Consider the following 24,380-nt stretch of genomic DNA (forward strand, 5'->3'; position numbering starts at 1 on the left):
TTAACAAAACTAACTGCACGATTTTCTCTTCTGCACAAAAACACACTCACAATCATGTTCCACAGACTTTATTTCAGCTGACTCAGGACAGAGAATCTTGACGCAATCTTCTTTTCAACACTGTTCCCTTCTTTGAAAGCAAGAAAAAATGTACAAAAATAAAGTATGTTAAAAAAAAAAAAAACATACACAAACATACAAGACAAAAAAAAACCCAAAACAGTATCAATGCTTATTTGTGGAGGGCTGTTATAAATAGTGACAATATTTATTTGAGCTTTAGTTCACTTAACTATGCTGTGAGTATTCAGTTCATGACAAAACCTCTCATGATTTTGTCCTTTTGATAAGAAGGCAGTAGCACCGTTCTGAGTTCATCCACAACACCGTGTGCCAACTGAGGCTGGACGACATCCCCTCTTAGTGTTTCACATGAATAATGGGGCTCATTGCCTCCATGCAGTGCAAAAAAAGGAAAACAAAGAGAAAACAAAAAATACTAACGACAACACCAAACAGTGAACAAGTAATTCAGTCTCATTGCAAATAAAAATGCTGTCAAGTCTTCCAAAAATCTCTCACCAGGAGAACGTCCAAATGCAACTCTTTCCATGATCATTGTAATTTCAATATAGTAACACTTTTCATGTTTGTTTGTTTGTTTGTTTGTTTTTTGCAAATTGTAGCTATGATTGGCTAATACAATCATCTAAGCAGGCAACTTGCCTGAAAAAAGCAGTCCAGCAAAACTAGCCAAACACCGACGTACATTTCATGTCACCAAAATGTAATAAAATGTTTGAAAACGACACATAATTTATTCATGTTTATGGACGAGTTCTGTTTCTGTTACATTATTGTAGTGTCACAAACTGAAGACATATATTGAAAATATCCTTCATTTAAGAAAAAGAAAAAAAAAAACAATTCATGAAACACAAATGTAACGTATGTTATTGTTATGTCCTCCAGGAGCTGCACCACACATTTCCATCAACACAAGTATTAAGTGTAAGCCAGTTGACTCACAGACAAGGCAAGAAGTCAAGGCAGATGAGCAGAAAAACAACACCGTGTAACAGAGCAGGTGAATGAATATGCAAAAAGATACTCAGGAGTCCGTTTAACATAAAGCTGTAGCTTAGAAGCCTGCCATATACTGACTCATAATTATAAATCACTCATATTGACAATGATATAAAAACCATCTCACAAGCAACTTTGACTTTTTTCCTGCACTGAGCGGACAATCAAAATCTTGCACATTATGCTGAACCAATGAAAGTCTTTTGTTCTCAATGGCAACTTTGATTGTCACTTTTTGGGGTATAAAGCACATGTTGGTTCCATAGAGAGCGGATGTATTTTTTTAACACCTCTGTTGGTCAATGAGAAAAAAATTCAACTCCAGTCCAGCTTCAGTATTTGGATGAGACTGACATGTCGAGTGTGCTCATACCTCCTTAGTGATCGCAGACAGGATGCAACATCGTTTTGTTGATACGTATAGCAGTTGTAGTGCATTCTAGAGACAGCTGGCTTGGTCATGTGAAGCAATGAAATACAGTATAGCAATACATAATACAATAAAAGACACTTAATAATCCATTATACAGTGTATGTACAACTCTGTTCAAAATGCTCACATTAACTGACTCTGCCATAACTCTTTCTTTTGGACTTTGTCTTTGCCTTGCGGCTTTCTTTCAAAAAATTAATTTATATTATATCAAACACTTTACAGATTTAACCCATCTCTTTAATCCCTGTCTTATTTAACTTATATCTTTGCTTACCCTACATAGCCATAGTGGTCAGGTGCTGATGCCCTAGCAGCCCCTTGCGCCCTGCTCCAGCCCCTGGGTGACCCCCTCCGTTGCCATGGCCACAGTATTCTTGCAGGTTCTGACGCAAAGTAACCAGTGCAGAGCCCAGACAGGCACGATTTGGAGCCAAGACACCCCCGGGCAGCTGGAAGAGGACAGTGGCCACCCCCGCCATGCCGTCATCGGTGGGCTCCAGTGTGATGGGCCCGACCTTAAAGGTTGAATAGGAAAAGCCCATGAGCTGGGAGAGGAAGGGGTCGGAGCGGCAAAAGTGCTGGTAGCCGCTGTATGTGGATGGGTGGTGATGGTGTGAGGCTGGGGTGCCAGCTGTGGTGCTGGCATAGTGGTGGGTGTTCAAGTAGTGCAGCGGCAGGTGCTGACCACCGTTGCCCCCACCTCCCAGGGTGAGGTGATGGTGGTGGTGGGCTGTGGGTCCGGAGCCTGGGTCGTGTTTGTAGGAGACAGCTCCTGCCCTGCCCCTCTGGCCCACCACCACTCCTAATTTGCTTGTGCGGGCATGAGCAAGCGATACAGTGCTGCCCCCAACCCCTCCACCAGCTGAAGGGAGGTAGATGAGCTGAGGCTCCTCTGGCTCAAGGTATATGGTGAGTTTAGCAAAGGGCCTTGACGCCATCTTGGTCATCTCCTGAATGTGGCGACGCTGCTCTCGACGGAAGTCCAGGAACTGCTTAACCTTCCACAGCAGGACGCAGACAGAGAGGAAGAGGAAAAAGCAGGAGAAGAAAACAGAGAAGAAGACAAAAAGGTCAATGTGGGCTTGGTCCTGTCGCAGAAACAGCAGGCCCTGGGACTCCCCCTGTCTCTCGCCTGTTCCCACACCTCTCAGAGCGATGTAGAAGCGGCTGGATTTCAGGGAGTGCACCTCATGAGGGAAGGTGATGACCACACGATCTCGAACGGCGCGGACAATCAGCACCGTCTGCGGTTTCCACACAGTGATGTACGAGATGAGTCCTTCAGCACGCTCCTCCCTAATTTCTCTCTCTGCCCCCGGGGGTTTTGCTTGCAGCTGCAGTGGGTTGTGGGAGAGCACAGGACCCCCAAGACTGGAGGAGGCATTGGCAAACACCTTTATAGGGGACGGAGGTGAATCCTTATCTGCACCAGTTGTCGTCCCTCGAGTCACTGCTTCCTCCTCGATCTTGATGGTGTGAATCCCCGTGGACCGGTCCACATCCACAATGAACGTGTCATGAGAGTTGGACACATACACCTCCACCTCACCAAAAGTCACATCGATGGTGACCCGAATGTCCACGTTGGTGAACTTTGGCTGTGCAGCGAAAAACACGGTGCGCCCCTTGGGCAGGTTGCGAATGGTGGGATCATGGAAGCAGTTGGTTTGAGATGTGGGGTCAAAGCAGCACTCTGTGTCCACGTTGAACTGACGGTAGCACTGACGCCCATTCACCGGAGTGCCATTGAAGGAGTCTTTGCACTTGGCACACTAAATAGAAGAGCACATCAAATCCAACTTGAACCCATTAATGAATAGAACAAAGTCACAAACTTACTCAGCAAATCTAAATATCACTTTTATCAATGCAGAGAAAGAAAATCCAAGGATATACTAATTCCTTCTTCTGAGTGTAGGAAGATATGCTGTCAACAGTTAAAATAACATGTGATTACCTGTTGCCTGTAGCAGTCTTTCCTGTCACTCTGAGGGCTGCTGAGACAGGAGGAGGTCTCTGTGTTGTTTTGGCAGGGGCAGCCTGTACCATCATGTTCATTACACGTGTCTGCATGGCCGTTACACTGACACCTGCAATGAAGAGGAGAAACTCCAAACACTGAAGACAAGAAATTCAAAACCACTAAAAAGGAGAAAATCTGTTGCATCTATGAGCATTTTTACTGATTGTGCTTTTGTGACATTTGCACATCCAGTTTATCTAATTTATAGCCATGGCGGCGGCGGCGGCTCATGCACAATGCAAGGCTCAGCGTCTCACTCACACAATTCGCCATATAGTTATTATTTTTGTACTGATTTCGAGTCTGTTTCACCAAATTGCCTCTGATGGCATGGTAAGTTCGCAGCACAGTGTGTACCTAAAATAATGGTCACTGTGGGCACTGCCAGAACATACAGAATAGATGCCTTTTAAAACTTTTAAAAGCATTACATTATTGTGTTTAAGACATAAAAGCTTTGCAGGGTTTGACTACTGAGCAGCAAACACTACTCACTTGTCACACTTCCCCTGCAGCAGGAAGTATCCACTGAGGCAGCTCTCACACTTGTCCCCCACGCTGTTGTTCTGGCAATTCACACACACAGCATTCTCCTCCGTGGGACCCTCAGACACCCAATTCTGAATCTGATAGAAGGACAAAGAGAGATAAATTAAGAGCACACTACTGTTGTATTTGCTTTTTGCAAATAATCAGAAGATTATTTGTGAGAGACAGCAGATACTTACGCTGTTAGGGTCCAGAGGGAAGAGCCGAGGGTTCTCAAGAGCCTTCTTGTGTTCATCTCGGGATAAACACACGGCACTGTTTCCCCTGCAAAACTCCCGGCATGGACGACAAGTGCCACCCCCCTTGGCAGAGCCCACAAACAGCGGCTTACACTTCTCACAGTGCTTACCCTGGAAATGGAGTAAGGAGAAATCATCACCTGTGGACAAGTGGAAAAACTGCGTCTCCACTACTTGCATGTGTTTCACTATAAGCACTTACTATGGTGTTATTGTGGCACTCGAGGCAAACATCTGGTTTGTTAACGCCAGCACAGTTGCTGTGTTTGTTGCAGCTGCACTGAGAGGAACAGTTATCCCCCACAAATCCAAAGTGACACTGGCACACTCCTGGGGACATGCAAGTCCCGTTCACACAGCCTTGCGCACACACTGGTTCGCACTGACCAGAAATACTGTACAGGAGACAAACAGGAAGAGGAGATTTGGGTAAACCTGTCCAGTTACTATGAAAAGTGCCTGAGGCAGACATGCTGACTCCTCATCTTTACCTGCTGAGTATGTAACCCTGTTTGCAGGTGCAGTGGTATCCCTGCGTTAGGTCGTGGCAGTCCTGGGTGCTGTTGCAGTGGTGATGGCCGTTGGCACACTCATCCTCCTCTGGACAGTGGAGGAAAGACCAGCTGCTGTTTCTCAGGGGGCAAACGCCTTCACTCACACCTGGGAGACAAGGATGGAGTGGAAAAGCGTAAATTTAGACTGACTGAAGACAAGTGTAAGTGAAAAATGTAACACAGAACTGGTGATGCCCTGCAACGATCAGCTTCTCAAATGCATCAGCTGAAGATATTTCTCACCATCAAGTCCTCCTTGTAGGCAGCGTCCAGCCCCATTTCCCCCCCGAGTAGCACACCAGCCACACTGAGGCCTGGCAATGCACTGGGTGCACTGGGTGAGCTGGGAGCACTGGGGAGAGCAAGAGTCCCCCCCAGAGAGCAGGCGACCACACTGACCCGCCTCACATCGCAAAGGCACGAAAGACGGGCTCATGCACTAGAGGAAGGGGAGAAAGGTTAGCTGCATATGAACATGCTTTTAATTAACTCACAACAAATGTTGGCCCAGCAGGGCAGTCTTACCTGCTGCAGAGCCATGCTCCACACACAGTGCTGCCAACCCCCATCAGAGCCTCTGGAGCCCAGACAGAGGCTGCAGTTCTGGAGACTGTGGCAGGGTGGAGGGCATGGCATAGGGGGAGAGGACTCCACCTGCATGGGTGAGACGTTGAGCAGGGCATAGCTGAAACACGTCCAGTCATAGGTGGGGTTCACACTCAGGATGCGCCTCGTCTCACCTGGAGGAATCACAACACACAACTTTTTTTCGTTTGTTTGATTTTTTTTAGTGGAAAACTTCATGAGAACAAAAATGCCCTAAATCTAAATTATCAAAACTCTGAAATTTAAAGGGCTATTTCATCTGATCTACACAATTATCTTCGAAATAATTAATCCATATGCTATCAGGACTTCATAGTCTGAAAATAAAAAAAAAAATTAAAAAAAGAAGAGAAGGAAAAAAGGTTCCTCAACGCTACTGCCCGTACCTGTGCGCTTGAACTGGCGAGTCCACATGCATTTTCCCGAAGCAGTGCACTTGGGGCAGTCAGAAGCCTCACAGCTGGTCTCAGTGCAGTTGCTAGACAGGAAGATCTCCCTCTGGTTGATGCGACAGTCATGCTCAGACGTACAGCTCACGGAGCTGCTGATACAGGCGCCCTCGGGACAGTTTGTGCACCACTTACACTGCAGAGCAGGCTGCGAAATTTGGTAAAGAAGAGATTTTAGATGACAGACAGCAGATGTTTCTGTTTGAGCTAGTGATTATGTTAGAGCAGGGCGGTTGCATGTTACCTGTGATGGACTAGAGAACGTTTTGGGGTGTCGGGCCAGGCACTCACTGCAGGTCTTAAGTCTGCGACACTGGTCTGGCTGACGAGGGGTCGGGGAACAGGGAGACTGGCCAGTGAAGCAGCCCATTCTGATGGAGAGGGAGGGATGCATTTTGTTTAGTAGCTGCGATAATAAATAACTTAAAGGTCAAGAACATAATGCAATTCATTCAGAGTTGCTTTCAGCCAATGCATTACCTTTCAGCAGTATCAGAAGAAGCACAGGTTCCCCTACACCACACACAGCTGCCTGTGGTGGTGTTGCAGGCCTCTGGTGTGGGCAGCAGAGCACAGGGGTCAGAGGGCACAGACAGGGTTAGGAGTCTGCCCAGCGTGACACCATTGAAGCCTCCTGACAGGAAGAGGCGCCCACCCCAGCTCGTCATGGCAAGAGACACTGAACGATTTACTGGATCTCCTATAGCAGAGACTAAAGGAAAGCAATGAAAATTGGTTAGATTAGGATATGGCAAGTTGTGATTTGATTATAGTTGCATCTGCACAAAGACATTACGAAGGTCACCTGGTTGTATCCAGGTGTTACAGTTGATCTGGTACAGAGACACTGAGTTGCTGTAGTCCTCTGCTTCTGTCCTCCCCCCGACAATAACCATGGTGTCTTTGATCAGGGCTGCAGCGTGGAAGAAACGGGACAGGGGCTGCGTAGCAAAGAGACGATACAGCAGATGTGTTATCTTTATGCAGTGGACTGATAGAGGATTAATGCTTGGCTTGTTGAGATGAGGTCAGCTTCTTACCTTATTACCCTGTGAGGGGACCAGCAGAGACCAGGTGAGGTTGGGGTAGTACAGACTGTAGAGCTCGCCTGAGGGCTCCACAGTCTCTACATGAAAGCGGTAGCCTCCAAAGACATAGATGGCATCAGTCTGCTCATGGTAGACTGCCGAGTGGCCATATAAACCTGATTGAGGAGCACATGAGGCAAAGCAGGTTTAACTGCAAAGGAAAAGTTTGCTGCATTTGTCGACGCATTTTCAAAACGTAATACTGAATTTCTCTCTGGGGTAACTATTTTTGTAAGTATATAAGTGTTGCATCAGTCAATACGTTTATTTACAGAGTAAAAACTATGTTTCAAGCCATAAAAAAACCAAAAGGTCTCAAACACCTGTAGGTGGTGTGCCAGTGTGGGCAGCAATGGTCCAGTTTCCTGAATGAGGGCTGAACTCCAGCAGATGGTGGTTGAAGCCATTTTCCGGGGAGTAACCACCGATCAGCAGCACGGAGGAGTCTCGGCGTACAGTTAAAGTGTGGCCCGCCACCGGGGGCAGCACTGAGCTCTGTCAAAGGCAAAGGAAAATTTAATTTGCTAGAGACAAAAAACAGATTTTTTCAGCTATTCTGCATTTCCATGATAAGTCTGATCCTAACCGTGTGTTCCCTCCAGACTAAGCTGCTGAGATTTAGGCTCCAGGTATCCATGGCAACGCCGTTTTGAGTGACACCGCCCACCACCAGCATGAAGTTGTGACTGGCTCCAGATCCAGACTCGTGACTGGTCAGCAGAGAGGAAGCGTGGTGATAGCGAGGGCTTGGAGTCGAACCCTCTTCCACAGAGCTGGTCAACATTTGGGTCCAACGGTGCTCCGACACAGAATATCTACAGCAACCGGGGACACAGTGCGTCATTATGCACATACAGGACAGACAGTGCAGCTGTTTTTACAGTCTGGTTAAAACCCCAAAACATCTAAACAATTTTTCAGAGGAGTTTCAGAGGAGTTGTGGGAACCCTAAAAAGTGTCTTAAAACTAACAATTCTCAGTGTAGTCTCAGTTTACATGTCCCTACCTGTAGACATTTCCCAGAATGCCCTCAGACAGAGAGAGCCCTCCATACATCCAGAGGTTGCCCTGTGGTCCCGACACCAGGGAGTGGCCCATCCTGTGGAGAAACCTGTGGGCCTGGTTCTGTGGAGGAACGGTGCATATGATGACTGTGTGTTGTGTGGGCTGGGGCGTAAGACTGAAACATTTCATCACTGTTTGTATGTTCTGTCCTACCAATGTCAGCTGTGTGTCCAGCAGTGTTTCCCAGATCAGGCTGTTAGAGTCCCGTGGAACAGAGCAGTCTGAGCCAGCCCAGCTGTCCGAGCACACGCACACTCCCAGAGACTGACACAAACAAAACATGCTCATTAGCAATCTGCTCTCATCTTTCAGTATTTCAGCATTTCAGAGTTTGAGATGTGATAATGAATGAGTAACATATCAACAAGACAGATTATATTTTACAGCTGTCGTTTTTGTATCTGAGGATTAATATGAACATGGACATCCTCAGGAAGGATGACGCTTAGAAGGAAAACAGGGAGCTGCTGGAAGTTACAAGTAAATAAACTGTCCTCCGTGAATATACAAACAAGGCTGACGACAGGTCAAGGTAAGTCTCATCCGCTGCTCATAGTATAACTGGTGTTGTGGTATTGTAATAGTACACGGTAAACATTTGATAAAACTGCCATTAGTTATTCATTTCAAAACGCTTATAGTCCCAGAAATATGGTGACAAAAGGGCAACATGGAAAGCAAAACCAAATGTAAACTTCTTCATGTTAACTGTCAGCTCTTACAATGTTACAAGATCCTCTTCCTTCCGTGATTCCACAATCCTGAGGGCACACGGGCCGGTCGCAGTGGGGTCCACCGTATCCCTGAGGGCACTGACAGAGCCCCCCTTGGCACTGGGCTCCACCTGGACACACAGGTGTCCCCTCTTCTCCCTCATCAGTGCTCTGGTGACACCGCCGCACCCAGAAAGACGCATTGAAGCCTTGAGGCTTGTTTGAGGAGACGTTGGCCTCAAAGTAGACGGAGATCACACCTGGTGGTAAGAGTGACACGGTGACTTTGGACTGTGTGTTTAAACGGCCACTGTAACTCGATTATTACTGAATGAATACACCAGTGGATACCTGAGGTGGCCTCCACGGTGATAGGTTGGGCCCTTGTGGTACTACAAAATGCCCCAATCAGGTTGTGATCTGAATGAACAACTCCATTCCCCAGGAAACGAGGAAGGCCATCAAACACATAGACGAAGGAGCTCTGCAAAACCAAACAAACAGGGAATGTGAGGAAACGCTAATACAGAGAGGAAAAACTCAGAATGTGTGGTGCTCTAACACAGCTAACGTGTTCATTTGTGAGTGTGTGTACTCAGGACATGTTGGTACTCACTTTACAATGCGTGTGGGAGTCTGGGTGTAGAGTGAGGGCTACAGGGGGGCAGAGCTGTCTGGGCAGACAGGGTGCCAAGTTCTCAGTCACTGAGAGAACCCACAGGCAATGAGAAAGCCCTCCGTTCCCCTCTGTGCCACTTCTCCACCCCAGAGAAGAGGAGAGAGGCATGGCAGAGGAGGAGGTGGAGGAGAGCAGCACAGAACGGCCCTGGCACTGGCGGTAGCATGTACCATTGCTCCTATTGGAAAGAGAAAGTTATTGGATTACAGACAGACTAGTCATGAAGAAGAGACTTAAACTCATTAATTTTGTTTTCAATCAGGTCACACATGAAAGAAATGAAAGGTGTGATCTCCTCACCTGGGGTCTCCGTAGTAACCAGGCAGGCAGGACTCACAGTGTGGTCCCTGAGTGTTGTGTGTGCAGTAGCACTGGCCCGTCTGGTTGTGACAGTATCCTCGGAGCGGGTCGCCATGGCCGTTACACTCACATGGCACACAGCCTCCACCACCAGCCAGAGCTGAGCCAAAGCTTCCTGGACGGCAGTGCTCACAGTGGGGCCCTGTGGTCCAATCTGACAGACAGAGGAAGAATGTCAGTAAGGCGTATTTCTAAAAACAAACTGTATGACTCTACCTCATGAACAGGCCTGGTTCAGTATGAGTTTAACAGATGATTTCGAACAAGCTGTTGGAGTGAGGCACATAATGAGGTCTCACCCTGGCATTCGTCACAGATCCCCGGTGCAGTGATACACGTGGAATGGAAGTTGCAGCCACAATCCACATCACATTCAACACCGCTGAGAACCAGAGTGGCAGGGTCAGACGTCCAGCCAAGGGAACATTCACACTCAAACCGTGGGCTGCCACTGCACTGGCCCTCACGACACTCATTGTAGCACCTGTGGGAGGGGCGGTTATAAAATGTCCTTTTTTTTTTCCAAATTTACAAAACAACCCTGATGAATCGACGGAGAAATCCCTTTGAGGTGAAGACTCTTACGTCTGGTTGCAGTGCAGCGTGCCGTCTCCCGTGTATCCTCTCTCACAGTGGCACTCGTAGGAGGTGGGAGTGTTGATGCAGGTGGCAAAGGGGTGACAGTTGTGGAGACCCAGCCTGCATTCCTCTACATCAGGGCAGGTGGGGTAGGACCAGATTGCATCTTGATCTTCGTCATCAAAGTGCTCCAGCTCCATCTCCATTTCCAGGGGTCGAGGCGGGGCAGAGGTCTGGGGCTCAGGGCTGGGGGAGTAAATGTGAAGTTAGACCAGTATACTATATCCCCTTATCCATCCATATGGATTTAGTTTAAGTTATCTGAAGGTTCCCAAAAGCAAAACCCAGCCATAAATTATAATTATTGTTTTACACTCAATTTTTAATGTGTTTTGCTCTCATTATATTGGAGTAACTGTATTATGAAAAACAAGTTAAGGGTCTGAGTTAAGTCACATGCTTTCCAACAGCTTGCTGTATCAAGTCATGAAAATGTAATAGGAGATATCTTACTTTGCAGCCCGTGCTTCAGCCACAGCCACGCTGCAGTTATAAACCAGAGGGTCGTCCATTCCTGCCCAGTCTCCCCTCAAACATCTAAAAATGTGATGGGAAAACATGGAAATAACAGATCAGTAATTTGATTCTAAGAACAATTCGTCATTCAATTCAGGCCTGTTGGCACTATGTGCAGTTTCTCCGTACAGTGCACTCATCAAAGTATTGTTATGTTTGTTAGACTTACTTTCCAATTGTGGGATTGTTGTAGTCACCACACCAGCCACACTGGAACGTCCGCAGGCAGTCTGTGCACGTGTTTAAAGCTGAGCATTGCTTACACTGGGGAACCGAATGAACGCTGACGAGCAAGAGAATTAAGAAAGGACATTAGATTATCGATCTCAGGCTCAGCTGACTGACAAAATATCCCTAATTATACTCGCACAGCTTATTTTTTTATATTTAATCAAAGAAATGTGAGAGCACTACTGCATGTGTCCAAGTTGTAGTCAAAACAGGAAAGCAGGTATGTGCTACTGCAACTGCTCAGTTATTCTGTGTTAATGCTCAGCTAAAATAAAACAAAGAAAGTCTTAAAAAGGTCCTCATTTTACCTGTCATACCAGTCCCTGCACTCTCCATAGGGGTATTTTGTGAGGTAGGCAGCAAAATAGAAGCAGGCCTGGGCTGACTCACACCATGCACACTGGCTGGAGTTAGAAAGGCACTCACCACACGTCCTTCTCCTTTGCAAGACAAAAAGAAGACCAGAGGAGGACAATGAGGCTGAGCTGTAGGTTGTTGTTGTTGTTGTTGATGTGTATTTATCTGTACTAAAAATACAGTTTTTCAGCTCACTGGTTGCAGACTTTAGGACACCCCCTTGGGTCACGTATGGATCCATCTAGTCTTCCCCGTCGACTGCACTGATAGTCGCCTTTCTTGCTGGAGTTTATCTGCCACTCGCAGTAAGGATCCTACAGCCAAAGATAGCTTTGCATGAGTCAGGAATACAGTGGCTCTAATTGAATCTATATATTATCAGTGACAGAGCAGCACTGTTAAAACCTTTTGACATCTGTAATATACCTGAGTGCAGGCAGAGCAGTCTCTGTACTCTTCACACAGGGTGCAGTGCTGGGGTGCCAGCAGCAGATGGCGCTGACCGTCTCCCTTGCCTTCCCCTTTCTCTGCCTCCGGGCAGGGCTCCAGGTCTGGGCTGTCCCGGAGCAGGCAGCGCGACAAAGATGGGCACCAGCCACAAGACTGGTCTGACAGACAGGCCAGACAAGACATGTACCCCGAGCAGGAACCTGAACGGAAAGGCTCCAAGAACAGGAAGGAGATCTCCTAGATTAGAAAAGAGAAAAGAGGATATGAGGTAAGATGCTTTGTCTCCACTGAGGGAAACTCATTGTGCATAAAAACGACAGACATGTGCAAGAACAGCAAGAGCTTATGCAGGTTAGAACGCTTTGCTTTTGTAGAGAAGCACAGGTACTCACACTCCCTCCAGGCAAAGTTCTGTTCCAGATCAGGGCCATCTCACTGGTCTGTCCTGAGCCCGAGTTGTTAAGGTATCCTTCAGCCTGAACGAGGTAATGGTTGCCCCTGGTCAGGTTAGAGAACAGTCTGCTCCCATCCGTGCGAGCCAGCAGCTTCAACTCCTTCTCCTGCTGGGCTGCCCAACGACCCACCACCTCCTGCTCCGATTGTTGAAAGACGCATAGAGAATTAGGGATAAAGACAAAGTGGAGAAATGTTTAGGAAAATAATATTAAATGGCAATAAGTAACTTCAGTTATTTCATTTAAAACACAGGGGACTAGAGAGATGTAAATATGTTGGACATCAACAGATTTTCAAAATGATAATTACTGAAACTAAAACCCTGCTTGTCAATACTTTCCAATTTCACAAGAGCAATTTGTTTTAAAATTAGAGTAATAATAAACAAAAACACAATCTGAAGTGTGTATATGCACTTCATCTCACCAGTTGGCTGGAGTTGGGCCCGGATGCCATTCGAGCCTCAAAGTGGAGCCTCTGGATGCGAGCCCACATGGAGACAGTCTCGGTAGGAGCGGGTGCGGGTGGAGGGGCTCCCCACAATGGGTGGATGAAGCCCCTGAACTGTAGGGCTACGTCCATTTCTGTGGTGGGGCTAAGGATGATGGTGGTGCTGCGGAGGATGGACACCTGGCGAAGGGGTGTTGAGGATGGAGGACAGTGGAGGATGGATGGGAGTGGAAACACATCAACAGAAGCACTATTCTCTACAAACTGCTCCACAAGTTTGACAAACTACTTGAAAAAGGACTCTTCTCTACGAGCCAATTGCAAAACAGACAGTGAAAGAGAACAAAAAAGAGAGAAGTGAGGACTTGAGTCAAGAAGTTAAAAAAGCCAACAGCACAAGGCAGAAATGAAGAAGCAAAGAGAAACAATCAGAAAATTCCAGTTGGAGAACTGCAGTGGAGTCAACGTGTCACAGCAATATTGGAGGGAGGAAGGAGGGATAAGTATAGGCAGAGAGGGAAGTAGGTACAACCACAACTAGCACAGTTAGCACTTGAGATTTGGACTCCGTACCTTGTCAGGCTGGGAGTCGTTGCGGGGGTGCTGGAAGGTGAGCAGGTGCAGTCCCGGGACATAGTTCTCGGTGCGACAGGAGTGGAGGGAGGTTAGGAAAAGGGTACGCTCCCCCCACCAGCCGTACGCTCCTGAGATCTGGTCCACACGGCACGCACTTCGCTCTGTGAGACCGAGAGGGAGAGGTCAGCACACAAAGAACACATCTGACCTCGGAAAATCTCATAATACAGCAGTTTCCTAAAGTGCACTACTGTACTGAAACGAGTCTGATCTGCGACTTCTGCGTGACGTGTGTTCAAAAAGAGTAAAACGACATGACCTCGCTGCACCAAAGGAAATACGCGATTGCACAGGCGAATCAAATCATGGTCTGAGTGGCCTGTCCAATCCCAGCTGAGTGTAGTCAAGTCACTGTGCTCGATCTCTGAAACACGCCCAACATAAGTCTAGTCCCTCCCATGTCAACTCCCAACATCCCTTTTTCAATCTGAGGCTCAGCCCTTCTCTTCTGCCCTCCTTCCTCCCTCCCTGGGTCTCACCTGACACTGGTAGGCAGGACTCATTCTGAACACACCAGCCAAATTCCCCAGGGGCACGTGCCAGAAAAGCTGGGGTGCCGCTGAACACCAGACAGGACTGGCAATCAGACAGGAAGCGAGCCAGGCCCAGGCAGCCGGTGCTGCCACACTGTGGATGATGAACAGGGATCAAACATTGAAATAGTAATCCTGACTGATATTTATACCAACACATCAAAGCGAGACAAATGTTTTGGTTGTCTCACAATGTGGGAACAGATATAACAACTAGTAGGCTGTGCAAAGGGAAGTGTTACCGGATTAGTGGGCTGGTACTCTCGACAGCGGCCTTCACACCAGCTGCACTCTGGGTTCTTAAGGCACATACTTTCATCCAGCGCCTCAGCACAAACAGCGTCCTGGTAAGGCAACACACAAACACACAGAGCTCTTTTTTCCTCCTCCTCTCAGTCTCTACACAGCTTCATTTGATATGACTACGATGTGACTTCCTGGTCTCTTGGTTTATGACTTTCACTCACCCTGTCACCTTGATCACTACTGACAAACAGCGGAACTTTGTAAGCCACCAAGTCCCCACGAGCAACACCACTGTAACCGCCCGCAACCAGCAGCACTCGTCCCTCCATCACAGCAGCGACATGCGAGTAACGCCCCCTCACAGCATCACCACCTTCGAAACAAAAATGAAAGTTTTGTTGGCACTGTGGGTGCAGATACACAACCATGTGTGTGTGTGAGCTGTGACAGGAGACAGTCTACAGGAACTCACCGAGTAACCATCTCTCCCCAGCAGACACCCATTGGTGACAGCCCAGATGGTAAAAGAAGATCTCCTCGTCATAGCACTTCTCCTCTTGATAGTGAATATGTACATTCCCCCCTGGGAGAGAAAGGCAGGAAGAAGACAGATAAATATACAGAGGACTGCACTGATTAAAATGGATTATGTCTACTCGTTTTCCCAGCGCTCACCGTAGACTACCATGTAGTTTCCGATGACAGTTGCCGAGTGGAAAGCTCTCTCTCTGGGGCCTGTCGCTGGGAAACGGGAACGGAACGATGTCCAAAAACGCCTGCCCACGTGGAACACGTCGGTGTTGTTCACCCTCACACTAAACCTTAGAAAAATAAGGTACTTTAAGCATTTAGAAAAGATGCTGTTCATTTTTTTTATTCACTTGTTGGATTATTCTCTAAAATGTTCTCTGGGTAACGAGTTGTTTTATTATTTCAAATTACTTCTCCCTTCACTTCCTTCCTTCTTATCTTTCTGTACTGGAGTACTTGATTTAATGAGTTTTCCTAAAGGAAACAGAATGAGATAATTTGATAATCTTTTTTGACATTGACTCAAATGAAAACAGTGCAAAGACAATATATTTGATATTTTACCTCATCAGCTTCACTGATTTTTGTAAATATCTGCTTATTGTGAATCTGATGCAGCAACATGTTTCACAGACTGGGAAAGATGTGGACACTCCAAAAACACCTGTTTGGATCATTCCACAGGTGAACAGGTTGAGGTGATAGTATCGTGATGGGTATGAAAGGAGCATCCTGGAAAGACTCAGTCGTTCACAAGCGAGGATGCAGCGAGGTTCACCTCTTTTGTTTTCATTACTACATGGGCTCTGGAGCATTTCCTAAAATTGTCTGGTAAACTCTGCTCATGCTGTGTGTACAGGAATAGACTGAAATGTCACATCTGCAGTCCCCAAGCAGATACACTCTGAAACTAGGATGCAAACTGTTCCCCTTCCTCATTAACAACCACAGATGGAGAAGTGAGTATAAAATGTCGCCACGTGTATTTTCCTCTTTCTGACTGTGTGTGTATTACTGTGTCCATTATGCTCATGTGCAAGAGGGTGTGTACCTAGCAGTGGTAGGCCTGTGGCCTCCGTAAACCAGCAGTGTCCCAGATGGGCTGTGGAACACCATCGAGTGGCCAGCGGTGGCTGGGGGCTTCCCACCAGTGGGCTGTACGGTCTCCCACCGTCCAGAGCCATGCAACTCAAACCGATACAGGGAAGAGGAAAACATGTCCTCCTCAGTGCGACCTGGGAGATAAGGAGAGGAAAAAAGGAAAGATGCTGCTTAAGTACAATTTCTCAACGAATCAATCTTAGTCAATCCAAACACACACTGCAAGGTTACAATATAATGTGAAACCCACCTCCAAACACATAGAGATAATTGTCAACTACAGCTGCAGCGTGATTGGCCAGTTTAGGAGCACCATGTGAATTTGAAAAGCCAAGCTGCTGCCAGTCATCTTGGAGCGGCCGGTACATCCAGACATCATTGGCCAGGGAGCCATTGGCTAGCTCTCCTCCAAAGATAACCATATTACCCGTCCACTCTACAGCTGTGTGGGAATGACGAGCCATCTGTCAACAGTGCAAGAAGGACGTGAATGAAAAGGAAAAGTCAAATATAAAAGGGAGAAGTGATATTAACACTGACTGTGTTCACACGTTCAGGCAAAACGGGTAATTGAGAGAAATCGGGAAGTAAGGCAACACGTTCATACGCTCTGCGATAACCTGATCACTATAAAAGCTACAGAACATTCACACACACACTTCAGGCATATTTGAAGCTTATCTGTCACATGATGCTGGACTGAACAACACAGAAAGAGGACAGGCTCCATAATGAGAACAATGTACATTTGTATTTTACAAAAGATCTGTGTTCAGCTGTGGAAACCAACTTTGTAACATTTCAGCTTGACTTTTCTTGCTACACTTAGTTGCTACAATTAATCGTGTTTCCTTTCATCCCTGCAAAGAAACAAGGTTTCTCTGTTTCTCTGAAAACATCTTGTTTACGCGACATCTAACAGATCAGGTTACTGCAGAAGGTTGATAGTAACCAACCTGCACAAATGTTAACAGTATATGAGATGCAAGAGCAGGTGAGTGTGTGTGTGTGTGTGTGTGTGTGTGTGTGTGTGTGTGTGTGTGTTCATGTGAATATCCACAACACTTACAGGAGAGTGACCATAAGACCTGCTTTCCCATTGGTTTAAAGTGAAGTTATATTTGATCAAGTCAACGAGAGCTCTGTTCAGGTCAAACCCTGGAGGAGAAGAAGAAATGATCACTCGTCATTAATCATCAAAAACACAGCCAGATAAAACAGAAGAGTACAAGTCATTTAAGGGACCATGGGTAAAATGAAGACAGCAGTATTGGTGTTGGTTAAAATCTAAAATAAGGTTAGGGTGTCGCTTCTTCGATGTCAATCTCACCGCCAAACAAGTACATGGCTCCAGTTGAGGACAGGTACACGCCAGCAGAACCCATCCTGGGAGGTGTGTAGGGGGTTTCCTCACTCACGCGCCACCACTGCCCGGCCCCACTGTCATCATGGAGAGCAAGCTGGCAGCTGTGACCCATGAAGCCTGGGTTACACACACAGCGCTCTCCTTTCTGAGACAAAACATGGAGAATAACAATAGCTTAAGACCATTAATCAATGCTTCAATAAACTGCACAACTGGAATAATTAAGGCTTATTCAGGGAAGGGTGACTGAGCCTTTGGCTGAAGACCATTTACTCTGTGTGTTCATTAAACCTCTCCCTACTCTTACTTTGTCACACTGGCCATTCACAGAACAAGCCTGGGAGCACATAGGGGCTGTACATGCTGCTCCTCCCCACCCCTGATGGCAGTGGCACTTTGATGTCGAGGGATCACAGCGGCCGTGACCACCACAAGCTCCAGGGCACAAAGAGAAGGTGTAGGTTGCATTGAAGCCCAGGAGGTTGTAATTCGCATCACTGAAGAGGTGAAGCAGCATCTGGAAAAAGGAAATTAAATAACAGACATAAAGTTAACATGTGCCATTTTTAGAATGCTTCAGAATTTCTTTCATCATGTCTTAACTGGTTACCTTCCCAGACTTGGCTTCAATAGGTTGAGGCAGGGTGTTGCCACTCAGACTGGCTAGGAGGGGGCTCTGGTAGGAGTCTCCATCATACACAAACAGGTAATCATAGGTACACTCTGTGTCCATGAAGGTGAAGTTTAAGACAATGCGGTGACTGTTGCTGGGAGCTGAAAGATATACAAAAGGTTGGAAATATCAAGACATTTTCTCATATGAACTGCAAATAACATCTTTCACACAGGTGGCACACGACAGGAGGCGTGTTCTCATCCTGCTGGAAATACTCCATTTGGTTCAGGAGAGAGGTGCCACCTGGGGAGAGTGCGCGGAAAGACGAGCATCGAGTCGGAATCATGACTGTTTCTGCATTAATATCAATACGACGTGTATTTGGATGCATCCACAATATCAACAAAAGAGTGAAAAGTAATACAGGCAAGTGGAAAAGCGTTTCAAGCTGCAACATCAACAACACGCCCACTCGCTGGCTGTGAGTTTTCCAAACACTGGCCTGCTCTACTCACACATGGGCTAAATCGGACATTACATGGAGTTTATACTCGGGAGCTGGCAGGTTAAAATCTGATTAATGTCTGATTCAACTGATTTGGACATTTGTGTTAACACATGTCCAGGTAACGGCTGGAAAAGTTCAGGCTAACTGTGCATGTGTGAGTACAGCTTCAGTGTAATGACAATTGGCTGTTACTTGTTTCATGCTCAACTTTCCTGTGCACAGGATATCTTAACTAATTATACCTTTGATAAGCCACTCGCAGTTCCCATTGACAGAGTAGTTTCCTGGCCCATCTGTGACGTAGCCTGGTGGTCCCCTCAACACCTGCCTGTGGCCTTTACAGTCCCCTGCCTGGCACTCAGGTGACTCAGCCAACAGCAGAACCACCAGGATGAAGAAGACAGGGACAGGGGAGGCCATCACTGGCACCGCCTGAATGAAGGAAAGCAAGAGGAGACAGAAAATCATTTGGTGTCGGTCCAGATACATACATTACCACCAAAATGATGCAGACAAACCATCGAAATATCATTAGGTTCACTTGATCGACCTCACAAGACAAAGAACTGTGCTGACAGGCACAGATGATCATTCCTGTGGAAATGTAATGGTCAAAAAGATTCGTGTGGCCCTTGCAGTCCCCTGTCCGTTTGCATTGATCTATTCTGCTGCCTGATCCCAGGCAAGGTTTCAGCTGGAGTATGCATGAGTCTTGCGTCAACTGCAATGCCGTTTAAGATGCAGAATTTAAGACTTAAAGGAGGACAAATTAAAATGCTTGGTGTGCATTACATGACTCAGAGGCAGCTCCTGGTTCTGATGAAGCTAACGCTGTTTACGTTATTACGATGTACAGTAACGTTAGCTCACTCACTAACGTTACCAGTGCACCCATCGCACCAATATAACTGAACTGTTACACGAAGGTTTAAACACATGCAGCGTTACACACAAACAATACTTTACTACACTACTGGTTATTTATTGCATTTCTTATAGCTAAGAAGCTAAAGGATAAACCACCTAGTTACGGCAACAAGGAGCTCTACGCAGGCAATCACAACAATGCTAACGTAAAGAGTTGCTAAGCTAAGATAGCTGACCGAACGCCGTCAATGGCCAGAGGCCGTTAGCTGGCTAGTTCTTTGTACATTTGCATAATCGTACTCACCAGTTCCCGTCTCTTTGGCTTCATGGCAATTTACATTTTCGGTGACCCTTTAATGCGAGCTACCACATTACCTAACTTATCGTTAGTACTAGCTCTGGACTGACAGCTAGCTGAATTAGCTAGTAGCCACTGATTCGGAATCCCTGCAGAGGACAGCGGTCTGCTAGCTTGTTCGCCAGCTAGCAATAGCGGCTCAGCCAAATCCAGATGCGCAATCGTCAGCGGCTGCAGAATCTACCTGGATAAGTCATTCTTATCAGTACTTAATCAACGTCTATTTACGGACTTATGCCTCCAAAACTCGACCATTACACTAGCAGGAAACGTTGCTAGCTAACAACGACGCCTTTTAAAAGTGTCGACGCGACTCCTGCTGCTAGGTGTCCAGACAGATGCCCGTTGTTTTGGTGTTTATGGCTGGCGAGCAGTAAACGATGGTTGCCAACACAAAAGACGGCGCCGCGAGTGGCCTTTCCCACTACTGCCATCTAGTGGAGACGAGGAATAACGTTCAAACATCTGGATATAGTAAACCACACAGACAATAATTAACGATATGTTAGGAATATTAATGTAAATAAACCTACATGGTGAGAACAAATCAAAGCCTTTTTAACTCTAATAAATTTGGTAATGTTCATATAGTTTGTCCAGTCTGTGAAGGCCATTCTGTGTGATCTTCAATCAAACCTGTGCCCAAAGTGCATTTCCTTTGATTGTAACTGTCAAGGAATAGTTTTCAGTGGTTGTAATTCATGAAACAAAACAAATTTGATTTTAACATACTTTATTGAGCAAGTGTTCATATGGAGGCGGCATATTCAGATTTGTGCATATAAAGATTCAGAGCCTGTAGTACATCCATCCTGCCACACTCTGCAGTGATGAACAGCAACCTGATAAAATGATCCTAAAACCAACAAACCATCGCAGGAAAAACTCGACAGAGGACAGCATTTGAGCAGAATCAACAATATCATATCAGTGTAGTAAAGCGGTGAATTAAAGCACATTTTCCAGGTATAAATGGATAATTTCGATTCAAAAAACTCACAATGCAGATCAGGATACTAAATAACCGCTTTCTTCGGATCCCTATAAGCTTCCTCAATGTGGTCGCTGGTCTTCCAAAATCACAGCATCAAGAAGACGAGAAAATGCAACGTAAGCCAAATGCACCCAGTTAGCAGCTAAGCTTCTTCCTCCAGCTAAGGCACATTTCTTTGAAAATCACCCATTCCACCTGTCCCAGCCTCTCTTTCTTCTGCATTATACTTTATATTTATTATAAAGCATAAAGAAATATACTGATTTTTGACTTGATTTAAATCTCTTAAAACGTAATTTTTGGGAAGCTTTTACTGTCTTTAATATTCTTTTGGTAATCTCATTATATTTTTTGTCCCATTTAACAATTTTATTGTTTCCTTTCTTCTCTTTGGCAGACTGATTGATGTCGATGTTCTACATAGATTCTGAATTCATCCTCGTCCGGCTGGTAAAGTGTTGATGAGTTTATCTTGCTTTTAAAAAAGCATTTGATCTGAAAACCAACCACCCGACTGGCTCATCATGAGGTGTGTACAGCCATTTTTCCTGGAGCCAGAATCATTGGCGTAGTATGAAGCCCAGGGCCAAAAATGGGGAAAATCTTCTCATCAAACTTGTGTGTTAAAGTGACCAGGTGCTTTGCTGTTGCCCCGTCCCAAAATGACACCTCTCCCTTTTCTACGTTTAGCTTGACGCGGATCCTCTCGGGACGCTGCTGCACCTGCAGCTCTGTGCGCTCGGGTGTTAAGGCAGTATACACCCCCTTGCTCAGTCCTATGGACCACACGCCGCGGCTCGTAGAGACCGTGAACTTCTTTTTACGGGCCACCGATTCTTTGCATACTCCCACAATCCATCTGGGGTTGTCACCAACAATGACGTCCCATCTGTGTTTCCCAGAGGTGTAACCTTCCACACCCAGGACGAAGACGCAGGGATCAAAGCGCTCCGGGTTGTCAGGGGTGATCAGCCGCTCTGGGCTTTCCTTCATACTGGTCAGGTCCTCATTCAAGCACAGCCACGGAGAGGCCGTGTTCGGGTTCAACACCACAGGATCTGCACACAGAAAGGGACGAGATGCAACTATGCTTTATCGCTAACATTTGTTGAATATACTGACAAAGACTTTCAAGCCACAGTGCTTATAGGTGGAAGAATGCTGGTATATCAAGGCAGTGTTTGCCCAGATCACTCAATATCAAACATATGGAACAAAGGAACACCAACAGGTCCAACTCTGGTGACGATTCCCAGTCCTTAAAACCACAGGGCCCACTTACCCGTCGATACAGTGTGGCTGGTATTGTTTCACATTGTGAAACTGTAGCAGGAAGAACCACAGATGTGCCTTTGAGTACTTTGCCAGGTGTTTATATGCCTGAGATGCAGTCTTAAAAGTGAACAGGTGTGTTGTTGAGGTCAAATGAAGGCTGAGTTTGAAGACTGGCGTGTGGTCCAATCAAGAGCACCACAAGTATGAGGTAGAGATGGGGCCACTGGTCCCCCTCGACCTCATGCCTCTGGCCCACATCAGTGTTGTGTTATGTTTACTTACTGTATTTGACGTGGGCCTGCATGTTCTTCCAGATCTTGAAGCTTAAAGCACCAACATGGTCTCCCATATTCAAAAGAGAGTCGTCAGAGAGGTGAGGGTCTTCACGAGTCCACTGGGCTCTAGAGCAAAGACAGCAGGAAGATGGTGAAGTGAAGTCGCCAAGAGACGCTTTAAATCAACAAAACGCAGCAGAAACCTGGATCATGCAGATCTTCATCAGAGATAAATGACAGAAACGTGTAAACTATGCTGTGACTATGCAAAAATGAAGTTGAAATATCCAACAATCATGCAAATATGTGATTAATATTTGGCGAAATGTACTTCCTGGTATGTTGCAGTGGATATTTACGCTCACAGATTTTACAGCACAGTGACTTTTTGCAGTTACTTACTGTCTTTTTAAATTCTGGAAATTCTAAAAATAGAAGAGAGAGAAATTGAGATTCGGTTAGTAAAAGTCCTGAAAACGCATAAACATCAGCGACAAAACCTGGTACAGGCTTATCAGCGTCGGGGACGAGCTGCCTTCTCTTACCTGCACGAGGGGCAGATCCTCATTGCCCATCTCTTTCTTCAGAGTCTCAATGAGCTCATTCAGAGCGACTACGTCCTTCTGCGTGTTGGCAATCAGCTCCTGAATGGCTGCGATCTTCTGCTCCTCCTCAGTAGCCAGGGCACTGAGACGCAGACGTTCTTCTCTGTTAAGCATCTCGTGAAGCCTCTCAAACTCCTGCCTGATCTGCTTCTCCGCCTGCTCGGCTTGACACTGCGTTAAGTCAGGGAACAGACAGTTCTTATGGCAGGTGTGTGAAATAAAATGAGCGCGGTCTGTAGTGCCTTGTGCGTCTCGTGCTGTCTGTTTGCACTGTGTGAAAGGTTCTTGTAGCTGGATGAACAACGTGAGACGTGACAGTAACTTTACCTTGATGTATTCCACTGCTTTGTTCAGTTTGTGCGTCATTTTCTTGTGTGACTCCACTTTCTTTTCAAAAATCTGGACTTTGAAGCTCAGCTCCCTCTGCAGGGTGAAAAAGCAGCACATAACGCTTTATGTTATTAAGCATAACAATTTTTTGATGTTAATTTATGTTAATAAATATTAAGCTGTAATCAGACATTAAACTGAGGCTGTGTGTCATGGAGGAAAACGTGTGTCTCTTCAGGGAATATGTCTACCTTACATATCGTCGCTCCGTCCAGCAGCGGCCACAGCCTGTGTGTGTTGTGCAGACTGACACAGTCCACACACACCGGCTCCTCGTCCTTCTCACAGTACAGACTCAGCGGCTTCAGGTGCAGGTTGCAGGCGTCCCCACTGCTACGCTTCTGGTTCGGCCACAACTCGGGATACTTGAGGAAGGTGTCGCAGGCGTCGCGGAGCGCGCGGTTGGAGATGTCCTGGCCCGCCTCAAACGCCACCCTGCACAAGGGACAAGCCCGCTTGAACCGCAAACTCTTCTGCAGACACTCCCGACAGAAGCTGTGGGTACACGGCAGCAGCACGGGGTCCCGGAAGATGCCCTGACACACGGGGCAGGTCAGGTCCTGCTGGAGAGCAAAAGGCTCCTCCGGCATGTCTTCGTCCACACTGTCAGCCATGTCTTCACGGGCCCTCCTCACTGTACTTTCGCTTTTGACAAAACCCCAAACTGACGAATGTCTGCGGAAAAAACACACAGCTGTCTGCGTGATACGTCAAGACGTCACTCAAAACACGAAAAGACAGGATCGAGGACAGGTTTGAAGTAAAAAAAAACCCACGAAGTGTTCGATCTCAAGGCTCTGTCGGTCTCTTTCCGTCCCACGCACTTCTTTTCCGCGTCTCAGTGTCGCAACAGCACTGACCAGGGTTTGTGCAACACCGCCCTCTACTGGACCTGGAGGCCGTGACGGAAATTATTATGATCGCTTCTTCTGTGGAGGTGAGCACACGTCTACACTGGTCCGCACACCTGTAAGAGAGAGGGTGTTATAATTCATTCAAACCTTTATTTAAACTTAAAATCATTTACAATGTCAGCTGACATCATTAACTACAGCTCAGAGACACACTTTTACTCTCCACATTGACATTGGTTTCACAGGTCATGACTTTTCATGTGCTGTACATTTTACTTG

General features: G+C 46.5%; 2 protein-coding genes across 2 annotated transcripts; both read right to left on the bottom strand.

The window, feature by feature from the left end:
* Positions 1-52: 52 nt before the first annotated feature.
* Positions 53-20,121, bottom strand: megf8 (multiple EGF-like-domains 8). The gene is made up of 44 exons (XM_076736773.1): positions 19,655-20,121; positions 18,726-18,915; positions 17,970-18,133; positions 17,667-17,876; positions 17,324-17,504; positions 17,063-17,151; positions 16,244-16,457; positions 15,944-16,127; positions 15,037-15,182; positions 14,834-14,944; positions 14,583-14,734; positions 14,358-14,459; positions 14,062-14,209; positions 13,520-13,683; positions 12,923-13,126; positions 12,433-12,630; positions 12,017-12,277; positions 11,786-11,904; positions 11,542-11,673; positions 11,172-11,285; positions 10,940-11,023; positions 10,433-10,672; positions 10,147-10,331; positions 9,788-10,001; positions 9,425-9,665; positions 9,160-9,292; positions 8,818-9,068; positions 8,249-8,359; positions 8,037-8,155; positions 7,617-7,845; positions 7,354-7,525; positions 6,983-7,146; positions 6,748-6,883; positions 6,423-6,654; positions 6,187-6,313; positions 5,880-6,090; positions 5,413-5,627; positions 5,131-5,326; positions 4,825-4,993; positions 4,536-4,728; positions 4,274-4,444; positions 4,041-4,171; positions 3,480-3,612; positions 53-3,294 (listed from the first exon to the last, which is right to left on the bottom strand). Exons 1-44 carry the CDS (start codon positions 19,676-19,678, stop codon positions 1,798-1,800), a joined length of 8,661 nt encoding a protein of 2,886 aa, XP_076592888.1. The 5' UTR covers positions 19,679-20,121; the 3' UTR covers positions 53-1,797.
* A 306-nt stretch (positions 20,122-20,427) lies between these two features.
* On the bottom strand, positions 20,428-24,093 carry trim35-28 (tripartite motif containing 35-28). The gene is made up of 7 exons (XM_076738242.1): positions 24,024-24,093; positions 23,439-23,922; positions 23,185-23,280; positions 22,798-23,028; positions 22,655-22,677; positions 22,260-22,378; positions 20,428-21,760 (listed from the first exon to the last, which is right to left on the bottom strand). The coding sequence occupies exons 2-7, from the start codon at positions 23,859-23,861 to the stop codon at positions 21,225-21,227; spliced, it is 1,428 nt and encodes a 475-aa protein (XP_076594357.1). The 5' UTR covers positions 23,862-23,922; positions 24,024-24,093; the 3' UTR covers positions 20,428-21,224.
* Between the last annotated feature and the right edge of the window lie 287 nt (positions 24,094-24,380).

This window comes from Chaetodon auriga, chromosome 8 (genome assembly GCF_051107435.1).
Source record: "Chaetodon auriga isolate fChaAug3 chromosome 8, fChaAug3.hap1, whole genome shotgun sequence".
In the NCBI taxonomy this organism is placed as follows: Eukaryota; Metazoa; Chordata; class Actinopteri; order Chaetodontiformes; family Chaetodontidae; genus Chaetodon; species Chaetodon auriga.

Excerpts from the sequence above, each read along its gene's own strand:
- megf8 (XM_076736773.1), bottom strand. The coding sequence starts at position 19,678 with ATGAAGCCAAAGAGACGGGAACTG. Across the intron at positions 16,128-16,243 it reads TTATCTCTATGTGTTTGGAG|GTCGCACTGAGGAGGACATG; the intron begins GTGGGTTTCACA and ends CTTATCTCCCAG. Across the intron at positions 12,278-12,432 it reads GAACTTTGCCTGGAGGGAGT|GAGATCTCCTTCCTGTTCTT; the intron begins GTGAGTACCTGT and ends TTTCTAATCTAG.
- trim35-28 (XM_076738242.1), bottom strand. The coding sequence starts at position 23,861 with ATGGCTGACAGTGTGGACGAAGACATGCCGGAGGAGCCTTTTGCTCTC. Across the intron at positions 23,029-23,184 it reads AAGCAGTGGAATACATCAAG|TGTCAAGCCGAGCAGGCGGA; the intron begins GTAAAGTTACTG and ends GACTTAACGCAG. Across the intron at positions 21,761-22,259 it reads GCAGGCCCACGTCAAATACA|ATCCTGTGGTGTTGAACCCG; the intron begins GTAAGTAAACAT and ends TTCTGTGTGCAG.